The sequence below is a fragment of the Magnolia sinica genome, chromosome 2, assembly GCF_029962835.1.
Source record: "Magnolia sinica isolate HGM2019 chromosome 2, MsV1, whole genome shotgun sequence".
NCBI classification, from domain to species: Eukaryota; Viridiplantae; Streptophyta; class Magnoliopsida; order Magnoliales; family Magnoliaceae; genus Magnolia; species Magnolia sinica.
Genome location: NC_080574.1, coordinates 52,640,059 through 52,663,908, shown reverse-complemented (window position 1 = coordinate 52,663,908; position 23,850 = coordinate 52,640,059). Strand labels below are relative to the sequence as shown.

Here is a 23,850-nt window from a genome sequence, read left to right as displayed (position 1 = left end):
TAGGACTGGGGTTTGATTGTCCATCCATTTATTCAAACTCTACTAGCTTATCAGCCTGAGGTTGGTTGTCTATAGGGGGCATTGTATCACATGTGTCTCTATCGGAGTTAGTTCACCACGTACATCGAGTATGATGGTGGCCTAGTTTTTATAGACAACGATCATGCCTGTAAGATTATTGAAATTGGATAGGTTCATATAAGAATGTTCGCTAGGGTGGAACATACTCTAATCCATGTGAGGCACAATCTGGACCTGAAGAAAAATCTGATATCTCTGGGAGCCCTTAGTATACTCGAGTGCAAGTTCTCCGGCTACGTTGATTTCCTGAAAGTTTCAAAAGGGGCACTCATAGTTATGAAGGCATAAAGGAGTGAAAACTTTTGTAGGTTGATCAGGAGTATAAGTACACTTGTTTGTTAATCACATGTGTCAGTAAGTTAGTTAAGTCCTTGAAAGTTGAACATCGAAGAAACACGAAGACTTGGAGCAACGAGGAGTGAAGAAATAGGTAAATTGAGGTGTGTTTGTGACTGTTAGAGTACAAAAAAAAAAAAAAATACACAAGTTCGTAGCCTAATTGCATGCCCAGCTCTGTTGCGCACGCATGCCTGTTGTGCAGCCCTAACCTTATTACGTGAACTTCGGGATTCACAAGTATGAATGCCAATAAATACCCCCTCATCTCCTCATTTGGATCATTAGAGAAGTTGATGAAGTTTGGGAGCTCTCAGAGTCAGGAAATCTGAGTACTCAGGTATCTCCCGGGAAGCAGTCCGGGAAAGGAAGAGGAGAGGAAGATCCTGACTTGCAGGATTCCAATCTGTTGTGCACCTGCGAAACAGGGACTGCATTGCACGTCCATGCAACAAGGGGTTTGCACGCTCGCACAATAAAGGCTCCAATAGCCTATATGTTGTGTAGTTACACGGGCTTTGCTACAATTTGATTTCTGATACATTTATTCTTCGAATGTTGGCGCGAATAATGGACTTCGAGCTCGCACAACCCTTCTGTCGCTTCGACGGACATTTTCTAAGCAGAAATGCTGCCGAAATCGCTAATGAACTGCTATCTTTTCTTTCATTGTACTGATTTACTATACTTTATTTTAAAATCAATAGAAATGTGAAGATGTAATCGGAACTCAGTATTAATAAAATTAATGATGATGATTGTTCTTCTACCTTTCCTTTGTTATTATTATTGAACATAAATATTCCAACCAAGATGCATTTATTTCTTGTCGAAACAGTAACCCATAGCTTAGACTCATTTAGGTTTAAAACAAGCTTAGCCTCTAGATAATCCATTCTACAATAGATAAACCTTGTTTGATTATCTCATAGCCTTAAGAGCCTTTATTTGATAATGGCTAGATAGGCTTTAAAGGTGCAAAGCTGCTGATAATAGAACAACCCAAATTAGTAGTCATTGATAGAATCCCAATCCTATCAACGAGCCATCGATTGGACTTGACCCAATTGAAGAGTCCACTCAATATGATTAAAGATGGCTAAAATTAGTTGCAAGCAAACTAACACAACTTAGACTATTTCGTTCATATCGAAAGCATGTTTGATCCTATCAAGGGGCCTTCAATCCTATCAAAGACCATTAAAAGCATGTAATTCTATAACTAAGCCTTCATAATCACCGTATACTCCCTTATACACTCTCAAATAGCCACCTGGCTTCGTTGCTCTTCCTTGATGCAAACATATATAGACGAAAAAATGCAGCTATTTAAGGATGGCTTGTAAATGTATAGGTTACACTCGTAGCTGCGGTTAGGATAGGATGTCAGAGAATGGGACCTGTGGGAATGCAGCTCTCATAAAACATGCTGTCATTGACCGCCTGCCAATTTTTGTTATCTTAGGGCTCCAATTGTTTTGCAAATAATTTCAAGATTATGGGCATTGTGACGTGAGGCTGAGTTCTGTTGTGTTTGGTTAATTTTTGAATCGATCAAACCCACTAATTGTATCTGACATGTGCTAAGGGTCCGCTTGGACCTACATTGGGTAGGCATTACCACCAGTGGAGTCGGGGAGATGTGCCCTGACTAAGCATTTTTACTATTAATCCTTTTGGACCGTTGATCGCTCTGATCTCGGGCCTACTGATCTGAACCATGAGTTGCTTCTACGCCTAGTCGAGGACTCATTCTCGCCAAAGGTATCTGGCTTTTGGGGCCTTCAGCTGGTCAGATCGGTTTGTGAACCTTTCAATTGGATGATCTGGTCAGTCCGGTGCTTTTTGGATGGTCCGATCTTATTGAAGCATGGTTAAGACAGAGTAGACGTCTCTCATACTGGGTGGGGCATCTACAGTTAGTTAGCCTCAACATTATTATTATTATTATTATTTTTAACCCTCGCGCACACACCACCACACACTCACGCCGTAGTGGGATTTCACAACCTATGGGTACTCGAACCCTCAACCAGGTGTTGAAACTCCCGAGAGTCTACCACCGGAGTAAGAGCCAGGACCCTAGTTAGTCTCAACATGACCCAACTCAAGTTTTAATAATGGACTAAGAGATTCAAGGTTGAGGGTGGCTATGGGTCAGAGAGTCAGAGTCAACTCGAGCACCACCGTTTACTAAACAGGTTGAGAATTCTGGCCTCTTATATGATCTGCAACCCATTACCATGTCCAGCGCGTATTGCATACCGAGTTACATATGTGTCTTACCCGCGCCGTCCATCCATTTTTCCAGTTGATTGTATGGCATGAGGCCAAACTTGAAGCATATCCGAAGCTCAAGTGGACCACCCACATGAAATAATGGGAATATTGACTATCCACTCTCAAAACCATCCATGTCTAAGTGGTCTTATGAAGAGGTTGGATGACAAATAAACATCACTGTGGGCCCCAAGAAAGTTTCCTCAGTGGATGTCAATATTCCCACTGTTTTATGTGGCATGGTCCACTTGAGCTTTGGATACGCTTCAATTTTGGTTTCATGCCCTAAAATGAGCTGATAAAACAGATGGATGGCATGGATAAGCCATACATCACAGTGGGCCCCACAGAGTTTAGTCAGTACACTAGCCTAGCAAGCAATCTGCGTCCAACCATGTCACCCAACCAGACCCACTTGAAATTCATCAAGACCAACCCCCACTCAATTATAATGGAGTCAAGCTCAACCCACCCGGCATGACCACATTTGGGCCTAAGAATGGATCGTGGGAATTAGAATATATATATACCAAGGTCAGGCCCGTTGGCCCACGAGCGGCTTAACTGGTGACCCCAACACCAACCAGCTAGCTGGTGTCAAAGCTGTGGGCCCTTCATGATGTATTTGTTTTATCCACACGTCCATCCGTTTTGCCAGCTCATTTTCGGGGCAGATCTAAAGCACAACCAGAACACACAACAAGAAACAGTGAAGAGTGAAATGCTTGCTGTTGAAAACTACTTGGCGGCAGCAGAAGCTTTGGATCAATCTGATATTTGTGTTTTCCCTTCATCCAGGTCTGTGTGACTTTGTGAACATTTTTGGATGACAAATAAACATCACCGTGGGCATTAGGAACGTTTCAACGGTGGAGATCATCATCCCCACTGTTTCCTAAGGTGTGGTCCACTTGAGCTTTGGATCTGTCTCATGCCCTAAAAATGAGCTGGCAAAATGGATGGATGGTATGGATAAAAACACATAAATCATGGTAGGGCCCACTAGCCAAACTGCGTCTCACATTGCCACCCCTACCTACATCCGAGATCTGAACCCATAAGTACCAGAGGTGGGCCCGTTGACATACGGACTCACACAACCCACTGCCATCCCAACATCCCATATCCGAACCAGTGGATACAGCGGGGAGAAGGCAACACCAGCACCACCAAAAAGGGCGGAGATGTGTGGGACAACGCCCGTATTTACATAGGAGCTGGCTCATGAGGCCAACCCGACCCATTGAAGGCCCTACATCGAAGCTGGTCCATACGCGGTAGAGAAATAAGGTCAGATGATACACAGGCTTCTCTGCACGTAACCTGCAATGATCCAGTGATCCAAACCGTTGACCAAATAGCCCTAAACATAGATAAGGGATTCCCCTGAAACTCCCTTCATTCAACCGAAGAGACTTCTGGGGCATTCTCATTCAATGGTTTGGATAACTAGAGCCATGAGGCCCATAGGTGAGAACTTCGTGAATCAGCAAAGCATGTTTCCAGATGCATAAAACCCGTAATCCCTCCTCGCAATTACGCCAACTTGATGAACAGTTGAATCGCCAATAACATCTCAATGGGCCATGTGTGCAAATGAGATTCGATAAGCCTAAAACCATCCATCCAATTCTTAAGAGGCCAGGCTACCAATATAATTTCCGTCTTGGTCTGGCTATTTTGAACTAGAACGGACACTGAAAATGCGCTGGGTCAAAATGGGACTGACAAGTTGGACCAACAGTCCCAACAGCCTCAGAAAAACGAGACAAGAATACAGTCGGGAGGGGGGAATAATCAGTCACTGGTCGTCGGAAATATGTATAGCTTGCTAGAAGGCAAGATTTTGTGAATGTGAGGCCTTTAGTCCACTGATCTAAACCATTGATACGATGGGCTACAGCACTTTGGAGGATACCCCAGACGTCTTCGAGATTTGAACATTGAAGGCCTTAAAAGGGAGCAAATAAATATACAACCTGTGACCGCATCAATCCACATTCTATAATGAAGGGGCAAATATTAAAGGGTTCCAATCTGGGAGATTACCGAGGCATCCCCCATCTACTGCAAGATCCAACACAGAGACGGGATTGGATCATTGAATGGGGCCCACCTGCCGGAACTTCAACTACTCTGTACAGTGTAAGTTGTAAATCCAATGTAGCATGAAAACATACTACGAAAAGGGCAATGCATGATGGTGACACCATGCCATGGCATGCCTAGGGTTTTGCCTAAAAGACACCTGTTTTACTAAGATTGGAGGTATAAAACCAACCCCACTCCTTCCAAAACTTCCTTAAATCTATACTCTTAAACAGACCCAAAGAGTTGTCCTTCAATCAAATCACACCCCAGCTATGAAGGAAATCATTTTGATGCAATTGTTAAGACTGCATGTAAGTTCTTAGCAGATTGTACCAGATGGACTAACTTGGTCAGCTCCTCACATTCTGTCCTCTCTTTTCCGTGGGGCACAAGTAATGATCTCGTCAACTCTGAGTATCATCTCAGCAGCCTCAGTCGCAGAAAGCAGCACTGCTTGCTTCACCTTAAATGACTCTGAAATCCCAAGCTGCTCCATATCACCTACCTGCAATGTGATCAAGATCCAAAATTTGAAGAGGCACAGATCAATGGCTTGGCTTCGCAATCTCACAATTGAAAACTTTGTGAGAAAGATCAGGCAACCTGCCCGCATGTGCATGTGTGTACCCAAACCCAAACCGGGTCCAATAAACAGGGCCCAGATCCATTAAAATTGGGTTGGGTCCAGGTACCCATTGACAGCCGTAGCCATGAAACAAGTTGGGCCCACAGGATCTGGCAAATGTTCCCACTTCTTTTTTCTGTTTTGTTTTGTTTTTTTTGATAGGCGAGTGTTCCGTGATTTGAACTACATTATCCTTTATACTTACAGCCCCAGAGATGACATCAATCCCTGCAGTAGTACCCTCCTTGTGGTGCTCCGCACGAAGCTGGGCAATCAACTCCGCGCTGTCCAAACCTGCATTGTCGGCTATGGTCGTTGGTATGGCCTGGAGTGCACGTGAGAATGCTTCGATAGCAAGAGACTTCTTTCCAGGCGTCTTCCGTGCTAGCTCATCCACTTCTTTCGCCATTGCCATCTCGGGCCAGCCGCCTCCGAGCAAAACCCGGGTATCGGTCACTGTCTGAGACAACACGCACAAGGCGTCGTGTAAAGACCTTTCAGCTTCATCGAGTACGTGAAAACTGCAGGCAAAGAAACAGAACACCATCTCATATTGAAATCCAACCACTTGAATTAGAGTAGTTCTGTAGTGTACAGGCTTAAGTGATAAACTTCATCGATCATATATCATACAACTTTTTGCATGAAACAGTGGAGTTTTGGCCAAATATGTTGATTAGAGACTTCCGCCCTGTGAGTTCATCTCATTTCAATTAACAGTCACTATAAATTAGAAATCTCAATCTCTAATACCTAACGATTGCTAACATGAACTCATTATGTATTTGAGAAGAATGATCTCTAATACATAATTACCGTTGAATTAGAGTAATTCTGTAGTGTACAGGCTTAAGTGATAAACTTCATCAACCATATATCATACAACTTTTTGCATGAAACAGTGGAGTTTTGGCCAAATATGTTGATTAGAGACTTCTGCCCGTGAGTTCATCTCATTTCAATTAACGGTCACTATAAATTAGAAATCTCAATCTCTAATACCTAACTATTGCTAACATGAACTCATAATTACCGTTAACCCATTTTTAGGTGTCTACCAAACAAAGCCTTGAATTTATTTATTTTTTAACCACAGCATTCCGGGTGCAAAAGAGGGGAGGTCCACAAAGAAACCCTCAATTTTGTCAGTAACGTGAACAAACTCAAGAAATAAATTGTAAAATAACTAAAAATAAAACAGTTACACACAAGGTTCTCGTCTCCTCCCACACGATTTAACAACCATGTTATGATCTTCACAATAGACTGTTACTTATAATCCTACATAGTTTCCAGATAGGCATAAATTAAGAGAAACGCATGGATAGAGCTGGTAGAAGAGGGACATGTACAAGAGACCCTCTCCACCATACGCATGACAGAGGCATGTATGAATTGGAACCATTCATCTAGCTGACCTTACTGCAGATGGCTCACGCTTCAGAAATCACATGATTTGGGTGATAATTTTTATCCTACTCTCTTCATAAAAATAATAAAGATATTCATTGACGAGAAATGCAGAAATACAAGCTGTACCATATCATTTCCCCAAGGGGGCAGTCAAAATTACATATGCCTGACACATTTGCGGTGGAGAGGGATTTCTACACATTCTGGCCTTACCAGCTCATCCGTAGCATTTCCCCAAATTCAAAATGTCAAGTAATGCTGCTTCACCAGTTACAATAATTGATTATCCGTTACATTTATGAATAACCACTACAAGCGTCCCTACTCATGGCTCAGTGGTAGACTCTGTGAGTTTCAACACCGAGATCATAGGTTCGAGTACCCATGCGGTGTGTGAGGGTGGGTGGGGAGAGAGAGAGAGAGAGAGAGAGAGAGAGAGAATAACCACTACACGCATAATCCAGGTATTAGAGAAACCAGTCACCAAGGACATAGCAAAAAAAAACAAAAGGAATATAATGATAGGAATATGACAAACCATATGATAAACTCAAGTTTAAATTCAAATAAAAGAAGCTCATCAAATAAATGCCAAACCTGGCACAATAATCATCAGGAAAAAGAACATACCTTGCCCCTCTTAAAACTATGGTACATGCCTGGCCCATTTCAACCCCAGAGAAATGGATCAACCTGTCCTCACCAATCATTATTTCCTCTATGAGCTTGCAGTGGCCGAGCTTTACAGATTCAGGATTGTCAAAGGTTGATGCAATTTCACCACCAGTTACTAGAGCTAGTCGCTCAATCCCATCAAAATCAGCATGCTCAATTGCAAGTATCCCTGCGTCTGCGAAGAGTTCCTCCGGGAAGTTGTAAATCAATTGTCGGTTAACGAAGCAGTTAATCCCATGAGCAATGATCTTTTGCACCTTTTCTTTCATTTTCTCCTTTTCTGCCCCCTCGATCTGTGCAACTCTAGACATTGAATCAACACGAACACGAGCCCCATAAATTTTTACTTTGTCAGTGTCCATAGCAGTATTTGCCACCAAAATATTTGCATTTTCTATGCGTTTGGGCTGGCCAATGCCTATTTTTTTGTCGAGTATAAATCTGCACAAGGAAAAACACTCTTTACTCAGAAGAGGTGTCATCAACATCATCATAGCCTTGTCCCAGCTACTTGGGTTCAGCTATGAGGAAAGAACAGCAGATAAAACAAAACTATTCTTTAAACTCTTGAACAAGCAGTTTAAGTCCAAAATCATAAGATGGAGATTTATATATTCTGATTATAAAATCACACACATCATCCAATGCTTTCATTTATGTTATTAGCCACTTGGATTCTCATAAAAAGTGCACAAATATGATAAGATGACTCAAGGACCAACAGGTCATATGCAAATAAATTAATGGGGGAAAAAACTACTGAAAAAGATCAATATATACCAAGACTCGTTCTAGCATTTGAATGTATGGAAATCATGGTTTAGAGGCGGTTCCCAAATATAACCGATACACTTGGGAGTGCAGGCCCTTCAGCATGGTACAGAAAATAGGACACAATAGGATGGCTTCTGTCTTCCCAGTTTTCCTGGCTTAGATCGCAAGTGCAATAAGAGCCCAGCTCTTATCTTAACAAAAATTTGTCGGTAGCACATGCTATTGGCTTTGGGAACTGAGACTCCCAAAGGTACCCTTAGCCCCCAACAATGTACGTGTTAAATGCATGAGAAATATGGGCCATACAGCCAAGTGGGTATGGATGTGGGCCATACAGCTGTGTGGCCCACCTAGCATTTTCTCTTGTCCATTCTTAAGTTAAATTAGATTAGGACTCTTTGTTAGTAGTTAAGGGGGATTTTGCTTTTGTTACTTAAGGGTGTTTCTGTCTTTTTCACTTGCTTATTATTAATATATTTTTCGTCTATTCTTTGGTTAAATTGGATTAGGACTCTTTGTTAGTACTTATTAAGTTCTATCGGGTTGGTGTTTGTATAGCCCAAGCTTGAGATCGGACCCGATATATCCTGCCTGAGCCCAACCCAATGTCGGGTCGGTCGGGTTGAACCCGCCCAACTTTCAGCCCTAGTACTTAAGGGGAATTTTGCTTTTGTTACTTGAGGGTGTTTCTATCTTTTTCACTTGCTTATTATTAATATAAAAGGACGATATTAATATAAAAGGAGCCGGAATGTCCAGCCTTACAATTCTCTTTTTCTTTCTTTTCACGGCTCTCTCCTCTCCTCTTATTTCTTCCTTCTACTAGGTATCAGAGCAATCTTGTTTCTGATCTAATGCATCTTTCTTTCTCCCATCTACCATATCCTTGTTTCCTTCTTTTACTTTTAGACTCTCCCATCCCTCTTGTGCTAAAAATATTTTAAGAAACCTAGAATTTCTTTTCCTTCTGTTGTGCCAGGCCTTTGTAATGGTTCGTGCATGAGAAGAGGATGACGTGTTTGTGATCATCACCTCTCGTGGGATGTGTGAATGTGTGGGCTGATTGCCTATGTCAGATGACTTGTTTGCTATCATCAACCCTCATGATTAGTGGGAACGTGTGGACATATGGGCTAGTTATTCTCTTGAAGTACATACTGTATGAAGCGTACAAGTTGAGTGTTCATTGGTCGTGAAAGCTCAACCCGTGTTCGTATAAGCTTGCGGTATATATTCTATCCCTCATCATAGACGGAAATGAGAAGTGATTCGAGAACTGGATTCATAAATCCATCTGATTTTTTAGGGATCTGGATCACCTCTATTAAATTAAATGGAAACAACTATCTCCGGTGGTGTTAGTCCATTCAAATGAGTTTATGAATCAATCGAGGAGAATACTCTATCTCTCACATCTCTTTTCCATCTCATCTTCTCTCTTCTTCTTTTCATCTTCGCTATCTAGAAAGGTTGCAACAAGAACGGCAAGATGCAGTCGTTCAACATGGTATCAGAGCGGCTTAGATCTGTCACATGATCAGCATCTATTGTGATCGCTGAACCTAAATAAATAAATAAAAAGATCAGCAATGTTCATGTTACTGTTGCCCTTTTGATGTTCTCTGCAGCCCACCCATGCTGCTGACATCAAACTGGAAAGCTTGCTGTGAACCCAGATCAGCCCTTGATCAGGTTGATCTGCATTCTGCTTGTTCCAACCTTCAACATAATGAGATCAGCATTGTACTGCTACGTTTTCTGGCTACCGATCTCTGATATATTCAGGATCTGCTACCTTCTGTTTGGATGGTAATCTGATAATCACTGCCTGCTGCATTGCTAAAGAAGTTCCTCTCAGGATCTGCAAAAGTTGCACCCGATTGAAGATCTAGCATTGTCATTTTTTATAGGACCAGTTGGGTCCAGAATCTTTTGGGACGTTGTGATATGCTGTCCCACACAGGCTGATGTTGCTGTGATACGCTGCTCATATATCTGTGCTTCAAATAATATGGTGTGATCAGGACCTTCGCTGCAGGCCAGATATCTTGTTCACCATTGAGATCAGATTGCGCTGTCGACTGGAGATCCAACAGTGGGTTGTTCTTGATATCTCTGGGTCGTGTTGGTGTGATCGTTGTTCGTCATTCAGATCTGCGCCCATCGCTGTGTTGGCGTGTTGCTGAATCTGCTGCTGCGGAGTCTATCTACGGCCCCAGATTTCCTGCTGTGGTCCCTGATCATTGCAAGCCATCTCATCTTGTGGCTCAGAACCGCTGCCCTTTTCATATCTGAAAAAGATTAAGATCCATGTTGCTGCTCTCACCACTGCTCTTCACGTTGTGCTCCAAGTCCATGTGGCCCATGTTGCTGCTCTCACCACGTCACTGCAAGAACCCATCTATTGCTTTCCATCATCATTCTCTGTGGCCAACCATCACCATCCGTTTTTTAACACTGCTGGGATGACATGAAGAGTTCTGCTGATGTTGTGCAGGGCCTGCATTTGAAAGCGTTCCTGCGGCTGTTGGGCCCACCGTGTTGATCGCCTGCTTGGCCGTATTGCTGATTCCAGCCCATCGACAGAAACATGTGGGCCCGCAGTCTCTTCGAAAAAAACAAAGAAAGAGAAAAGGGGGGGAAAAAAGAAAAAACAATCCTTGTTCCTGGACCATTCGCATTGCTTGACACTGTTGGGCCTGTTTGGACGATTTGATTTTATGGTGGTATGGATTGTCTTGCATGTGGAGCAGTTCGTTGTGGACCGAAATCTCAGCGTGGTCCAATTCTTCTTCAAGTCTGCGTGAGCCCAGTTGTTAATGGCCCATTTTTCCGATGCTTTTTGGACTGTATGATGTTAGCTAGCCTCTTCTCCACTACCTCCTTCGACGACTTAATGACTTCTTCATATGAGGCGCTCAATTGCTAGCATGTGTGACCTGGCTAGTTTTTTATAAAGGGCAGTTAGCTCATACTTGTTTATGTACTGACCAATTAATTCGGACTTATGTTAGGACTGAGTTGTTGTCTTAGCCTTATTTACTCCGAACAATTGGACTCGGACTCATTAATTGTATTGGATGGTTAGTCCATTCTCAATTATACCAGATAGTTGGTCCGGTTGTTCACATCACTCATTGTCGCTAAAGTGCCTACTCGCATGAAGTTATTAGTCATCTCGTCGCTTCCACCACTTGTCCGCCTGCTCACCTCTTGTCACAGCTCATGCCGCTCATCTCTGGGGACGCGTATCTTTTAGTTTTTGTTTCTTTGAATAAATCATTTATGTGCCTCTAAACTCAAATTCCTCTTTCAAGGGCACCTTGAGTTTTGAGGGGGGATGTTAGAAAAATTATTTTTCTTTCTTTCTTTCTTAGATCATTATGTTAGCCATTGTTTCAAGCTGGGCAAGCCGGGCCTCATTAGGATGCTCTAGCTTGAGGGGGAGTGTTGAAAGGGAGATATTGTAATCAAGCTCATTGGGCCCAAGTCCATGTAACAAGGCTCATGGGGCCCATTTATATTTCTATTTTATATATATATATATATATATATATATATATATATATATAAGAGAGGCTAAGGTTTCATAACTCTAACCACTCCAAGCCTATCACATTTTGCACCATCATTACCTCTCTCTCTCTCTCTCTCTCTCTCTCTCTCTCTCTCTCTCTTACACACACACACACACACATCTCTTCCCATCTCACATCTTCTCTCTTCTTCCTTTCATCTTCACCATCTACAAAGGTTGCAACAAGAACGGCAAGATGTAGCCGTTCAACACCCTTTAAGTCTTATGTCCGTTAGCAAACTCACAAAATCTCTTATATGCTTTGTGACTTTTACCCTTCACATTGCATTTTTCAAAATCTAATGACAAAGAAGATTGGTGGAGGGCATGAACATAATATTATGCTATCTTGACAATGAAGTTGTTGGTGCAACAGCATAGAAGAACCTCTTCTTATCAGCGGCACTGCCGTCTCGGTCATCCATCCTTGAAAACTCTCAAAAGCATTATTCCTTATTCGTTGTCTGTCTTAGTTCTAAAGTGTGAAGTGCGTGAATTGAGTAAACATCATCGATTTACTTTTCAACCACAAATGGAAATGCATAGTTCAGTTCCCTTTTCTCAAACCCATTTAGATGTTTGGAAACCAATCAAAATTTTCAGTAGGTCAGGATATGAGTTCAAGTAATTTTCTATTTAAAAATATCCATTTCACCAAACAACAAATTTGGAAATTAAGGATTTTTTCAAGATAATCCTATTGAAAAACAATCAGGAGAAACATCTTTCCTTTCCCATAATATCCTAGAAACATTGCTTCCTGAGGAGGAACATTTCCTCAAATTTTTTCACCAATCCAAACAGACCATTAGGTAAGTGGTGGAATTTTTTAGTGAAACTTTAAGACATGTTAAATGACACACGATTACAAACTTAGAACACAAAACATCGACAAATAAAAAATAGCATAATATTTTTCATTTGTTAAGGGCACAAAATCTTGACCATGAGTGCTCTAAAAGGGTTCTAATATTGTATAGGGCAAGGAGAAGGCCCAAATGGATGTGGTCCTTGATGGATATGGTGGAACAACATTCATGCAGCCAACATTAATTATTGAGATGAGGCTTAGATGATGATGATTGTATTGCTGACAAGTGATATGGAATATATCAACCGATATTGTCAATACAAAGAAAATAGAACATGTTACAGTATCACATCTGCTAAAGACGCTTTAATTGTCTTATGCATTATGATATTAAAGCAAATTAGATGTGAAGGTATCATACAAATACCAAAATATTTCCTATATTTGACTGCATATTGTCTTATGCATGACAAGGAGATGAAATGGAAGTGCATGGGAAGATATCATACAAATACCAACTTTCCAATGTTAGACTAATTTCTGTGCTACATATTGTTAATTACCAGTGTCATCAGAATCGTACAATTCATATCACATCATATGGGTGTATGATTTGAATTGTACACCCAAATCATAAATCCTAAATAATCGTACAATAATCGTATCGAATCATATGAATCGTACGATTAAATAGACCCAAAATTTAATTAAAAATCATTTTTTAATTCAATTTTTTCTTCTTTCTTTGAACCATTTTGCTCATAAAACATAAAAAAGGTGCACCCTTATTAAATATATCCTCATTTTTTCCTTTTGAGAGAGAGAGAGAGAGAGAGAGAGGAGGAGGAGGAGGAGGAGGAGGAGATTTGGGGATTTTGATTTCAAAAATCCAATAGAAAGAAATCAAGATACTATTCACAATGGAATTGAATGCCATTTTTTCTAACATGACTCTATACTCAAGAAAGGTACCAAGAACAAAATTATTAAAGGACTCTTGTATGTTTTTAAGGTAAATTTTTTGAAAGATAACAAAAGAAAACAACGTAAAAAGATGAGAATCCTTTACCATCATGATATGTATGCAATAGACATTTTCACAATTGATAATATCATGATATGTATTACTTTTTGGGTACATGTAGATGGGAAATGGATGATTAATGAGTTTTTAATCTTTTCAGATTCACTTATATTATTTCATGTGTTTAATATATGTTTTTAAAGTCGGAAAAATCTTACGATTTACAATACAATTTGCAATTCGATACAATTCAAGCCCTTCTATGATTTATGATATGATAACGATTTTGACAACATTGTTAATTACCACACACAAATGTCATGGAATGTAATGTAATAGATCAATTAACATTCAATGTGGGGTGTTAAAAAATATCATTGGTTTGACCACATCTCATTTTTCAAGATTTTTAAGCTTATTTACTTGTTATTAATTTTTTAAAGATTACTCTAAACAGCTCTCATGATTTACAGTATGGTTTGACAACTCAAATCAATCCAGCCTTCTTAATATCTTAAGTCAAATCCAATGTTTAGAATACCGATGGCTAAGAAAAATGAGAGCTTCAGCAAAAGATTTGGCAGAGTGAATAAGTGATTTGAGGGATCTTACCTTGTCCTAAAGCCTCAATAAGTGATTGGCTGTCCTAAAGCCTCGATAAGGCATGTTTGAAAAATTCTCCTCATAATAGTGAATGAGAGGCGCGCTGCCGAAAATGCACTGCGAGGCCGTTATGCAATCATATCTCCTTTTCTTAGATGCAATATCGAGGGAAAAGTGGGTAAATGGTATGCACTCATTATGGTTCCTGTTTCCCAAGCTTTCCAAAACTACAAATGCAGGACAGATGGTTCACATAAAAACAGCAACAATCCTAATTTGCAGGTACATCCAAATGGGCCTTTAGTGATGTAAATCCAGGCAAAGAAAAGACAGAGAGAGCCAGTCATTTCAGCATCGAAAAAAAATAAATCAAAGACACCATCGCTCGTCAGTTTTCTTTACCAAATTTGTGCAATCATGTGCTTTAGTAGATAAGCTAGGATCCAGCCCATGATCTTAAGGTCGAGACACATACAACCAGTCCAATTGAACTATCGGCTCAATCCCGAAGAGTCAATCAAGTTACTAGTACCAAATAACTAATGATACTGAGCACATATATCAAACAGGGAGTAGTACTCAAGACATTAGGGCGAAAGGAGCAATTTAGTCACAAAGACATGATTATGATAGCTTCAACAACAACAAGAAACTTGCTAAAAGGGGCTGCCTATCTCACAAATTTAAAGGTTTGGTCGCTCACCCTTCATCTAAAAATGAGTCTTTCAAGGATCCTCCAGCTTTCTTAATGATTTGGATGGCCTCTAAGTTTGTACTTCCCTGCCAAGAAAAGAGATGTATGATTTAGCAAAAAGCTGAAATTCAATTGTCACAACTAAAACAAACTAATGATAAAAACATGATTACTAAAATAAATTTTTACCAAAAAAAGGTAAGGGTGTGAGAGCAATAGTGAAGCAAACAAGCAGCAAATGCTAATTTAGTTAGTCAGAATAATTTAGTTAAAATGGGCAAAATGAAAATTGAAGTACAAATTGGCAGAGAAAAATCCCCAATTGATTCCCAAAATCCAGGCCTATATGTTGAAGGAATGTTCAGATAATCAATAGATGGTATAGTTGAGTGGAGAGGAGCCAACTGTTGTAGCAAAGAGGTGATGGGAAATCAAATTGTCAAATAACATTAAATTCTAGTTAAGTAGTGCATTCTAATTCAGTTTAGCATGGTATATCATGTCATGGAATTGCAAAAATTATCCTAAATAACCAATACAGAGTAAGTTTGTGCACCCATTTATCAACCATGGGGCATGAATTGTTACCAGCACCACATCTAATCAAGAACAATAGCCACATTTAAAGCACAATTTGACTTCGTGATGATATGACAAGAGAGTCCCTCATGACATCTAAAAAGTTCAGTCGAATACTTACCTTGAGCCTCATGACAGCATCTACGGCAAGTTTAGCAAAATGCTCCTTGTCCTGGGAAAGTATTTTTGAACTCAAAGTGGTCATAGCTATCTTCATCAAGTCTGATTTAAACTTCTCTGCATTACAGCAATGGTGGTGTGCGTTAGAGACATACCAGAAGTAACACGAAAAAATGTAACATCATTAAAATATTAATTGCACCTTCCTTGCTTTTTTTATTATCAGCTCATCATCAACACTTCTATTAAAGAAAAGAACAGCCAAACCAATCCTGATAATAAGGTTGGCAGCAATCAAGTTCCAGTTTTGTTTATGCAGCGTTCAGATATGTGTTTAAGATAAAGTTGTTCTGTTTTATTTACTCATTTCATTAGTAATGTCGGATTTGGATATGAATACAGAACTGCCAGGGTCTGACTGGAAGAGGAGCAAATCCCGTTTTCTTTGGACTTTCCAACTGAAAATATTTTAATCTGAATAAATCAGGAGTTTGGTTTCCCAAATCCATTTCTTTCTCAGCAGAAACACCTTGAAGGGTGCTTCTTCCAATATCATTATCTCAAAACAGAATGCATAGGACTATCCTTTCTGAATCAATTAAAACTGAACCACATCCAAACAGGCCCTAAAGAAGCATAGCATCATGCCAATTAGCAACTAACTGCACCATCAAGTTTGACAGCACAACAGTTTCTAATTCAACCTGAAAATTCTGCATATTACAAAATTGTAAAAGCTTCATCAATCCCCATGGGAGCTTCTTGACAAGCTTCATATTGCCTGTTGATAAACTGGAACACTTGACCGAACAAAGCAGTGAACAAATTAGTCGGCATTCCCCATGTGCTTGACAACTGTTACCTGGATCCTCTTTATGGTCTACGACCTTCTGCAGCAAAGCATCGCGTGCACATTCAGCAGCCATCCTGTAACCTACCAGGTAAAGTCAGAATAATCAGATACGATGCAAATGTATCAAGAAACCATGTTTCCAGAATCAACTAAAGAGAGCTTGGCGCTGACACTAACTTTAAGACTGGCTTTTATATAGGCGAAAAAAAATAATCTTCGCCGGCTATCTAAACACCTGCCTTAGAATAAATAACAGATGAATAAATGTACCATTGTTGTGCCATGATAATGACAAACTATTACAAATTACCAAATTGTTCCCTCAAACTGACAGTCTGCAGATTTCAATTCAATTAACCTTTGGCTGCCCCTCCCAAACGCCATGTGGAAGGCAGCAATTTCTTTTTTCAAAGTTTCCAGATTCCCAGACACATATTTGAGCTAACATGAACGTATAGCCTCTGCCCAAGCATCCCCAGGAAGTCACGAGCTGACTGCTCAGAATTGCCCTCTCTCACGAGTGCTATTCCATAAGTGACCAAGTATTGATTCTTGAATCAAGAACTCTAGCATTCTTCTGTTCATTTGCCTCTATGAGCATGCAGTATTAGATAGAAAAGTACCCAGTACATACTAAAAAGAAATAGAGAGACCAAAAGGTATATAAACAGGTGCAATTTGAGGTAAAATATGTGCTCCGTTTTTGCAAGAGGACAAAAAGGAATATTCAGCATTTCCAGGTAAAACAATTTGAGGTAGAATTGTTGCTAAAAAAAGCAGTGCTGAATATTCAGCATTTCCAGCTAATCATGCACAGCTTTTCCAAGAACACTCAAGTGGATATATGACATTTAAACAAGGTTGGCCAACGCACCAAGTCCACTGATCTTAGTCAACCCATTTTTGAAGCTCCAGCCTCCGAGTCAAAACATGTGTAGACTCAGCAGGTCAAAATCGAACAGTGGGCAAGTTTGACCAAGTTTTCAAGCAACTCAGTGACTTGTCCAGGTGACAAAAACAAGGGGAGTCATGACGATTTGCATGACATGTTAACTTCATCAAGAAGTACTCAGGGCCCAGAATCCAGTCCATGGCCAGCACCAGGTATGACATGAACAGGTCCCAGTTCATCTGCACAATGAATACAGAGTAGCTCAATGGGAATTGGGAAGCACATCATGTTTGGGCAGGTCATCAAGGGGATAGATATTGGGACTCGTGAGGGTGATTGAGAAGGTGGGGTCCTCGTCCCAAGGGGATCAAGGGGATAGATGTTGGGACCTCAAGGACAGTCAGAATCGGAGATTGCAGGCAGCGGCCTTGAGATGGACAGTTTGTATTAGGGGTCTTTTTAGGAAAATTAGGATTTTGTGCCTTTGGGTTGAGGGTTTTGTGATCTTGGTTTTCTTGTTTGCCTTCCTAGAAAGTTGAGTAGAAGATTGCTTGGCTGTGTAGAGGGAATCTTTACTCAACCTCATTCGTTGGCCTCCCACTGTGCGTGCGTAAGCCTCCAAAAATTCTGTGGGAAAAAGTCATAGAAAGATTTGAAAAACACCTCACCTCTTGGAAATGCAAACCATCGGGGGTCGCCTAACGATGATAAAAGCGGTTCTCTTGAGCCTTCCGCTATACTTTATGTCTCTATTCCAATGCCCTCAAGCAGTGTTGGACAATCTAGAAAGACTCCGACGGGACTTCCTCTAGTATGGCAAGGGGGACAAGTAAAATCTCCATCTAGTTAAATGGAATCAGGTGTGTCAACATATTAGCGATGGCGGAGCAGGTGTTAGAAGCATGAAAATCTTGAACTGCGCGGGAAAGACCGCTGTACAAAGAAAGTCCCACCCCCCCATGGAGATTCAAGAACAAAAGCCTCTTTTCAGTCAAATCGTTCGACAACAGCATCTCCAAGAACCCCTACACCTTAGAAGATCCCCCTTCAGAAAAGGTTTGGAAATACAGGATCATCAATAGACCAACATGGAGATTCAAGAACAAAGGCCTCTTTTCAGTCAAGTCGTTCTACAACAGCATCTCCAAGAACCCCTACACCTTAGAAGATCCCCCTTCAGAAAAGGTTTGGAAATACAGAATCCCGCCCCCCCTCGCAATATTTGGGTGGTAAGTATTAGGAAAGTCCTGATGGTAGATAACTTAAGGAAAAAAGGTATGTGCATCACTAACATATGCTTATGCTGTATGGCGGAGGTAGAAACAGTGGACCACCTCTTTGTCTACTGTCCCTTTATCAATCAGATTTGGCCAGTCATTTTTTCTTGGTTCAAAATTTTTTGGGTTCTCCCGAATTCCCCAAGCAACCTGCTCAAATCCTGGCATGGAGCAGATCTGGGCAATCAAAAAAATCAAATCTGGAGAATTTCTTTACCGCCAATCTGGCGGGCGATATGGGAAGAGAGAAATGGGAGATGTTTCAATGGGGAGTCGCATGACGTGGGATTTCTTGCAAGAAGAATCCATTATTTGATAGTAGAATGGGCTTCCTCTTCCCCTTTTTCTTTTGCCTATAATTTTTTTTCCTTTTTCTAGGAGCCTTGGGCTGCTATCTCAACAGGTCAAGCTCCTCTTTTGTATTCCATTTTCCTCCTTAATATAATCATCTTGTCTCTTTTCAAAAAAAAAAAAAGGCAGATGAGAAAGTTAAAAAGGGAAGAAACCCCCTTTCTCTTATTACTCTGGCAGAGATAGCAGAGTATGGTGGATGATACACAAGCACTTACTGCATGCATGTTTTTAGGAAAAGCATGACTCACCAAGTCCCTGTGTTGACCCACCCGCGTCAAGTTTTGTGGGCTGACCCAGTCAAATCCAAGTCTCGAGTTTGCCAACCTTGCAGTTAGCAGAAATAGTAAAACTAAAAGTTCACAAGTTTTATACATGAGTACAAAAATGGTCAGCATGTATCCTGAACAGTATGGACCACTTTACCTATGAGAATAAGCAAAATATAATATTATTAACTGTGCATTGATAAGGGCAGACACTTCAGCAGATGTAATGATCCACAAATGCCTAAACCAGTTAAAAGGAATATTGGAATGGCATCTTAACACCTACCTGAAATGATTGTCATTGGATGAATCTTTGCATTAACCAATTTTTCTGCCTCCCTCAAGAGCTCTCCAGCCAAAACAACAACAGATGTTGTCCCATCACCAACCTCATCATCTTGAACTTTTGAAATATCTGATACTTAATTAAGGAAGAAGCTAAATGATAAAATAATGTAGGTACCATCAGCTCAAACATGGAGAGAATTTCGAGCTGCACCATTTCAGCATAAAGGAGCAGACTTATCACACTCTTAAACTTGGTTCGGACAAAAGCATCACCAAGAATATGGTAGTTCATCAAATAGCAGCAATGATTATTGATGTAAATTAGGACACTACTTAATTCCACACCATATCCTATCAACATGGACAAGCGTACCAACACATCCATGAAGATTATTTTTCTTTTTCTTTTTTCAAAGAATGAAGCAAACTTTTATTCAAGGGAAAAGACCGCTGTACAAAGAAACCAAAGAAAAACAAGGAAAAAGACAAACAGCAGAAACCTAAGAAAACCACTATACAACTCAAAGAAAACCCCCAGAAATTCCCCCAAAAGAACTGAACATAGAAGCCCCAGGATACAAAGCAGAGCTCAATCGCAACCTTGAATGGAAATTATCCTAACACAAGAAGATGATTTTTACTATTTTTTTGAAAGGCATATATAATTTTAATGTGCTTCTAATAAAAAGCAGATTCTCCTTGTTTCATAGATTCTGAATGAAGATAGATATACCAGTCCAACCTTTCAAACTGCAGAACAAAGGATTCTCCTTGTTTCATAGATTCTAAATGATGATAGATATACCAGTCCAACCTTTCAAACTGCAGAACAAAGGAATAGGATACCAACAAGAACTTTGGCTGCAGGATTGTCTATATGAAGAGATTTTAAGATGGTAGCACCATCATTTGTAACCGTAACACTTCTTCCTCTGCCACTTGACTGCAATATTTTATCCTACACAGCAATGGATACTCGAACAGGTTAACTGAATCAAGCATAAAACCAACAGTGGGTATCACATTGAAGTTTCAAATGGGTGACATGAGGCAGTATTTGTAAGGTGAAGTTTACCATTCCTTTTGGACCTAACGTCGTCTTGACCAAATCTGCAATTGCCATGGCACCAACAAACGATGCCTGCACCCAAGAAGATGAGAATCAAACATCACACTGCAAACCAGTTTTACAATGACGGTAAACTAGAATGGACTAACATTGTTGACTAAAAGAAAATTAATAATAATTTGGAGCTGGTGCATATTGTATACTGTTTTAGTAAATGGTAACAACCCCACAAACTGTCAAATGGTACGTTTAAATTCCATCCTACGCCGAGTCAACTTGGTTTTGGTGGCATAACAAAGGAGCAAAACACCACAGTGCATCAATTCTGAGTACTAGTTTAGGTCACCGTGCGAGTCATACTCTTAAAAAAAAAACCCTTTTTTTACCCCTTGATTAGCTCATGTGCAGTGATCCAGATAGTCTAATTATTGGACCAGCTCTTGTATCAGTTATAACATTAAACCACACAGATTGAAAGTTCATAACTGTCCGATCAACCACCCATTTCTAGATAGTCAAATACAATAAAATTAGAGCAAAGGCATAGGAAAAAAGCTTATATGCAGAGTGAATGGAAACAACCGGATCCGAAAATGTTCAAGCAGTTCCCATCCATGAGGTGGCCCATTGATTGGTCAGCCCAGATAAATGAACATATATGCCGCTGTTATGAATCATGGGGTTCATACCGTTTCCTAATTGATACCGAGATACATACACGTACATGCGTATAGTGTGAATCAATGTGTGAACATATGTGCATGCAATTACAAAAGCGTTGTTCATTGCCAAAAATATCACCTCTCATGGGCAACAGTCCCATTTTATGTGCATATATTTGCCGATCTTATGAGCAGTGAGGTCGGTGCTATTTACAAATCCTGAAGTTTGCTAAGCCCGCATGTGTCTAGAGCCCTGCGCATCCATAAGCAACCACACGCCGATATTGATAATGTGTGAGAGATCCAAGCTTCCCATCAGTTGGGCCACAATGTTTCGATCTTCTAGTCTAAAAATCAGGCTGTTTCAATCACTCAGGTAGTCCACAGTGTACAAAACAAATCGATGGCTAACGTTTTTAGCCACCCATTTGTTTTGTATGGCCTACCTTGTCAGCAGAACAGCCTGACTTTCACACCAGAAGATATAATCAGTGGGTCTCAACTGACAGCAAGCTCAGACCTCTCACAAACGCTTGGATCTACCCACTTGTAGGACGAGCAAACGTCTGCGTATCCCATACCATAATCATGAGCACATATACATACGAATGCACATTCATTAATCAAATACAACTACATGAAATGAGTGGGTGTATGCAACGCACCATTCTGGCCCGCTCCCCTTTCTCTTCCGTAGCTTCATCTTTAAAAAGCCTTTCGATCTGGACCGTTGAGAATATGTAAGCAAAGAAATTTAAAGAGAGAATGAGGGAGAGAATCATATACAATCCTAACCAGATAGAGCAAGCACAACCTACAAAAGACGATGCCAACTACTAAATTGAAATGAAATGAATATGAAATGAAGAGAAAAATGCATACGGCCATGAAATGTAGATATGGATGGAAGTCAATAAACCCTGAAAGAAGGAAGAAGAAAAGGCACGGAGCTGCTAGGTTTAGGGTTAGGGTTTTTGAATGTTTTCGTCGCGAAAGATCTCGGAGAGAGAGAGAGAGAGAGAGAGAGAGAGAGTGTGTGAGATATGGATGCAGAGAGAGTGTGAGATGGATGTTAGGGTTTTTGAATGTATTTTTATCACGATCCGGCCCCGCCCGTCTCTGCCCAAACGTGAGTACTGGGTCGAAGGGTACGCGAGTTGCCTGTGCGCCCGGTCCACTGGAGGTTCCTGTGGTCGAAAGCCACGTGAGGCCCAAAGAGATATACGTGACAAATCCTCACCGTCCATCAGTTTCTCCACTTCATTTTAGACATTATTCCAAAAATGACGCATGTCTAAAACTTAAGCGAACCACGCTACAGGAAACAGTGGAGATGGAAATGCCCACCATTGAAACTGTCCCCGGACCGACCATGATGTTTAGATGCCATCCAAAACGTTCGTAAGGCCATTTTAACCAGGGCTGAAAGTTGTGCAAGGTCAACCCTACCGACCCGTGACTGACCCGACATTGGGTTAGGCTTGGCTGGATGTATTGGGTTTGATCTCGAACTTGAGCCATACAAACATCAGCCCTATAAAACTTGGGTTGGGCTCGGGTTGAGGTCTTATGTTACCCAACCCAACCCAAACTTGATCAATATACAAGTTCCTTATAAATTAATTATAATTAAATCATTTGTCAATAGAAGACCAATCTTATCACTTTGCATATGAATAATTTGAGGGAAGGATAGATGGACGTCTCTAGAGCGGATCGTCTGTATCGAAGGCACATAAAATTCCAATGCTGTCGGGTTTCATCCGTCTGATGACTTAAGCTAACAAGATATACCGGATTTCTCTCCCAAATAGGTTCATTGATACACAATATGACTTTTAAGGAGTAGTAGTCCCATATTTTAGCTTGTTTGTTTAGAAAAAATGAACTTCTTTACAATAAATAACTACATATATAATTAATAAAGTTATAGGTATAAAAAATAAGATGTGCATTGAAAATATAATAGACTAATGTAATAATGAAAATATTAGCATATATCTACACAACCAACCTGGCCAACCCGACTGAGCCCGCTTGGGTTGGGCTTGGGTTGAGAATTCCCAACCCGAGGTTGGGTTGGGTTGGGTTGGGTTAGGGTTGAGGAATAGGAACCTTGAGTTAGGCTAGGGTTGAGCACCAACCCGACCTAACTTGCCCGACTTTCAGCCCTAATTTTAACTAGGATGAACTGAAAATGCAAATATTGGCCTGAACCAAAACTTTCGTGGCCTCATAAAGGTTTTGACGGTAAGCATTCCATCCCCACTGTTTGTTGTAGTGTGCTCCATCGAATGCCTCATTTTTTTTGAGAATTTTCCTACTGTACGACCCATATATGGCCCACCAACCTTTTTAAGCCCACTTGCTTTTACCTAACTAGAGTAAGCCCCAGTTGTATGGCCCCATTTCTCATGTCGAAAATGCCCCTGCTTTTCCTTCCGGAAGCGGATCGCCTGGTGCTTGAAGACGAGCGCCGACGCTCCTCGAACTCCGAGTTGTACGA

The 23,850-nt window shown here is 40.6% G+C and overlaps 1 protein-coding gene across 1 annotated transcript; it reads right to left on the bottom strand.

The window, feature by feature from the left end:
• Positions 1-4,928: 4,928 nt before the first annotated feature.
• On the bottom strand, positions 4,929-22,381 carry LOC131237102 (T-complex protein 1 subunit beta). Its single transcript, XM_058234756.1, has 11 exons — positions 22,227-22,381; positions 22,010-22,066; positions 20,689-20,754; positions 20,460-20,571; positions 19,612-19,740; positions 16,546-16,617; positions 15,685-15,800; positions 14,994-15,070; positions 7,457-7,942; positions 5,619-5,934; positions 4,929-5,293 (listed from the first exon to the last, which is right to left on the bottom strand). Exons 1-11 carry the CDS (start codon positions 22,230-22,232, stop codon positions 5,147-5,149), a joined length of 1,584 nt encoding a protein of 527 aa, XP_058090739.1. The 5' UTR covers positions 22,233-22,381; the 3' UTR covers positions 4,929-5,146.
• Between the last annotated feature and the right edge of the window lie 1,469 nt (positions 22,382-23,850).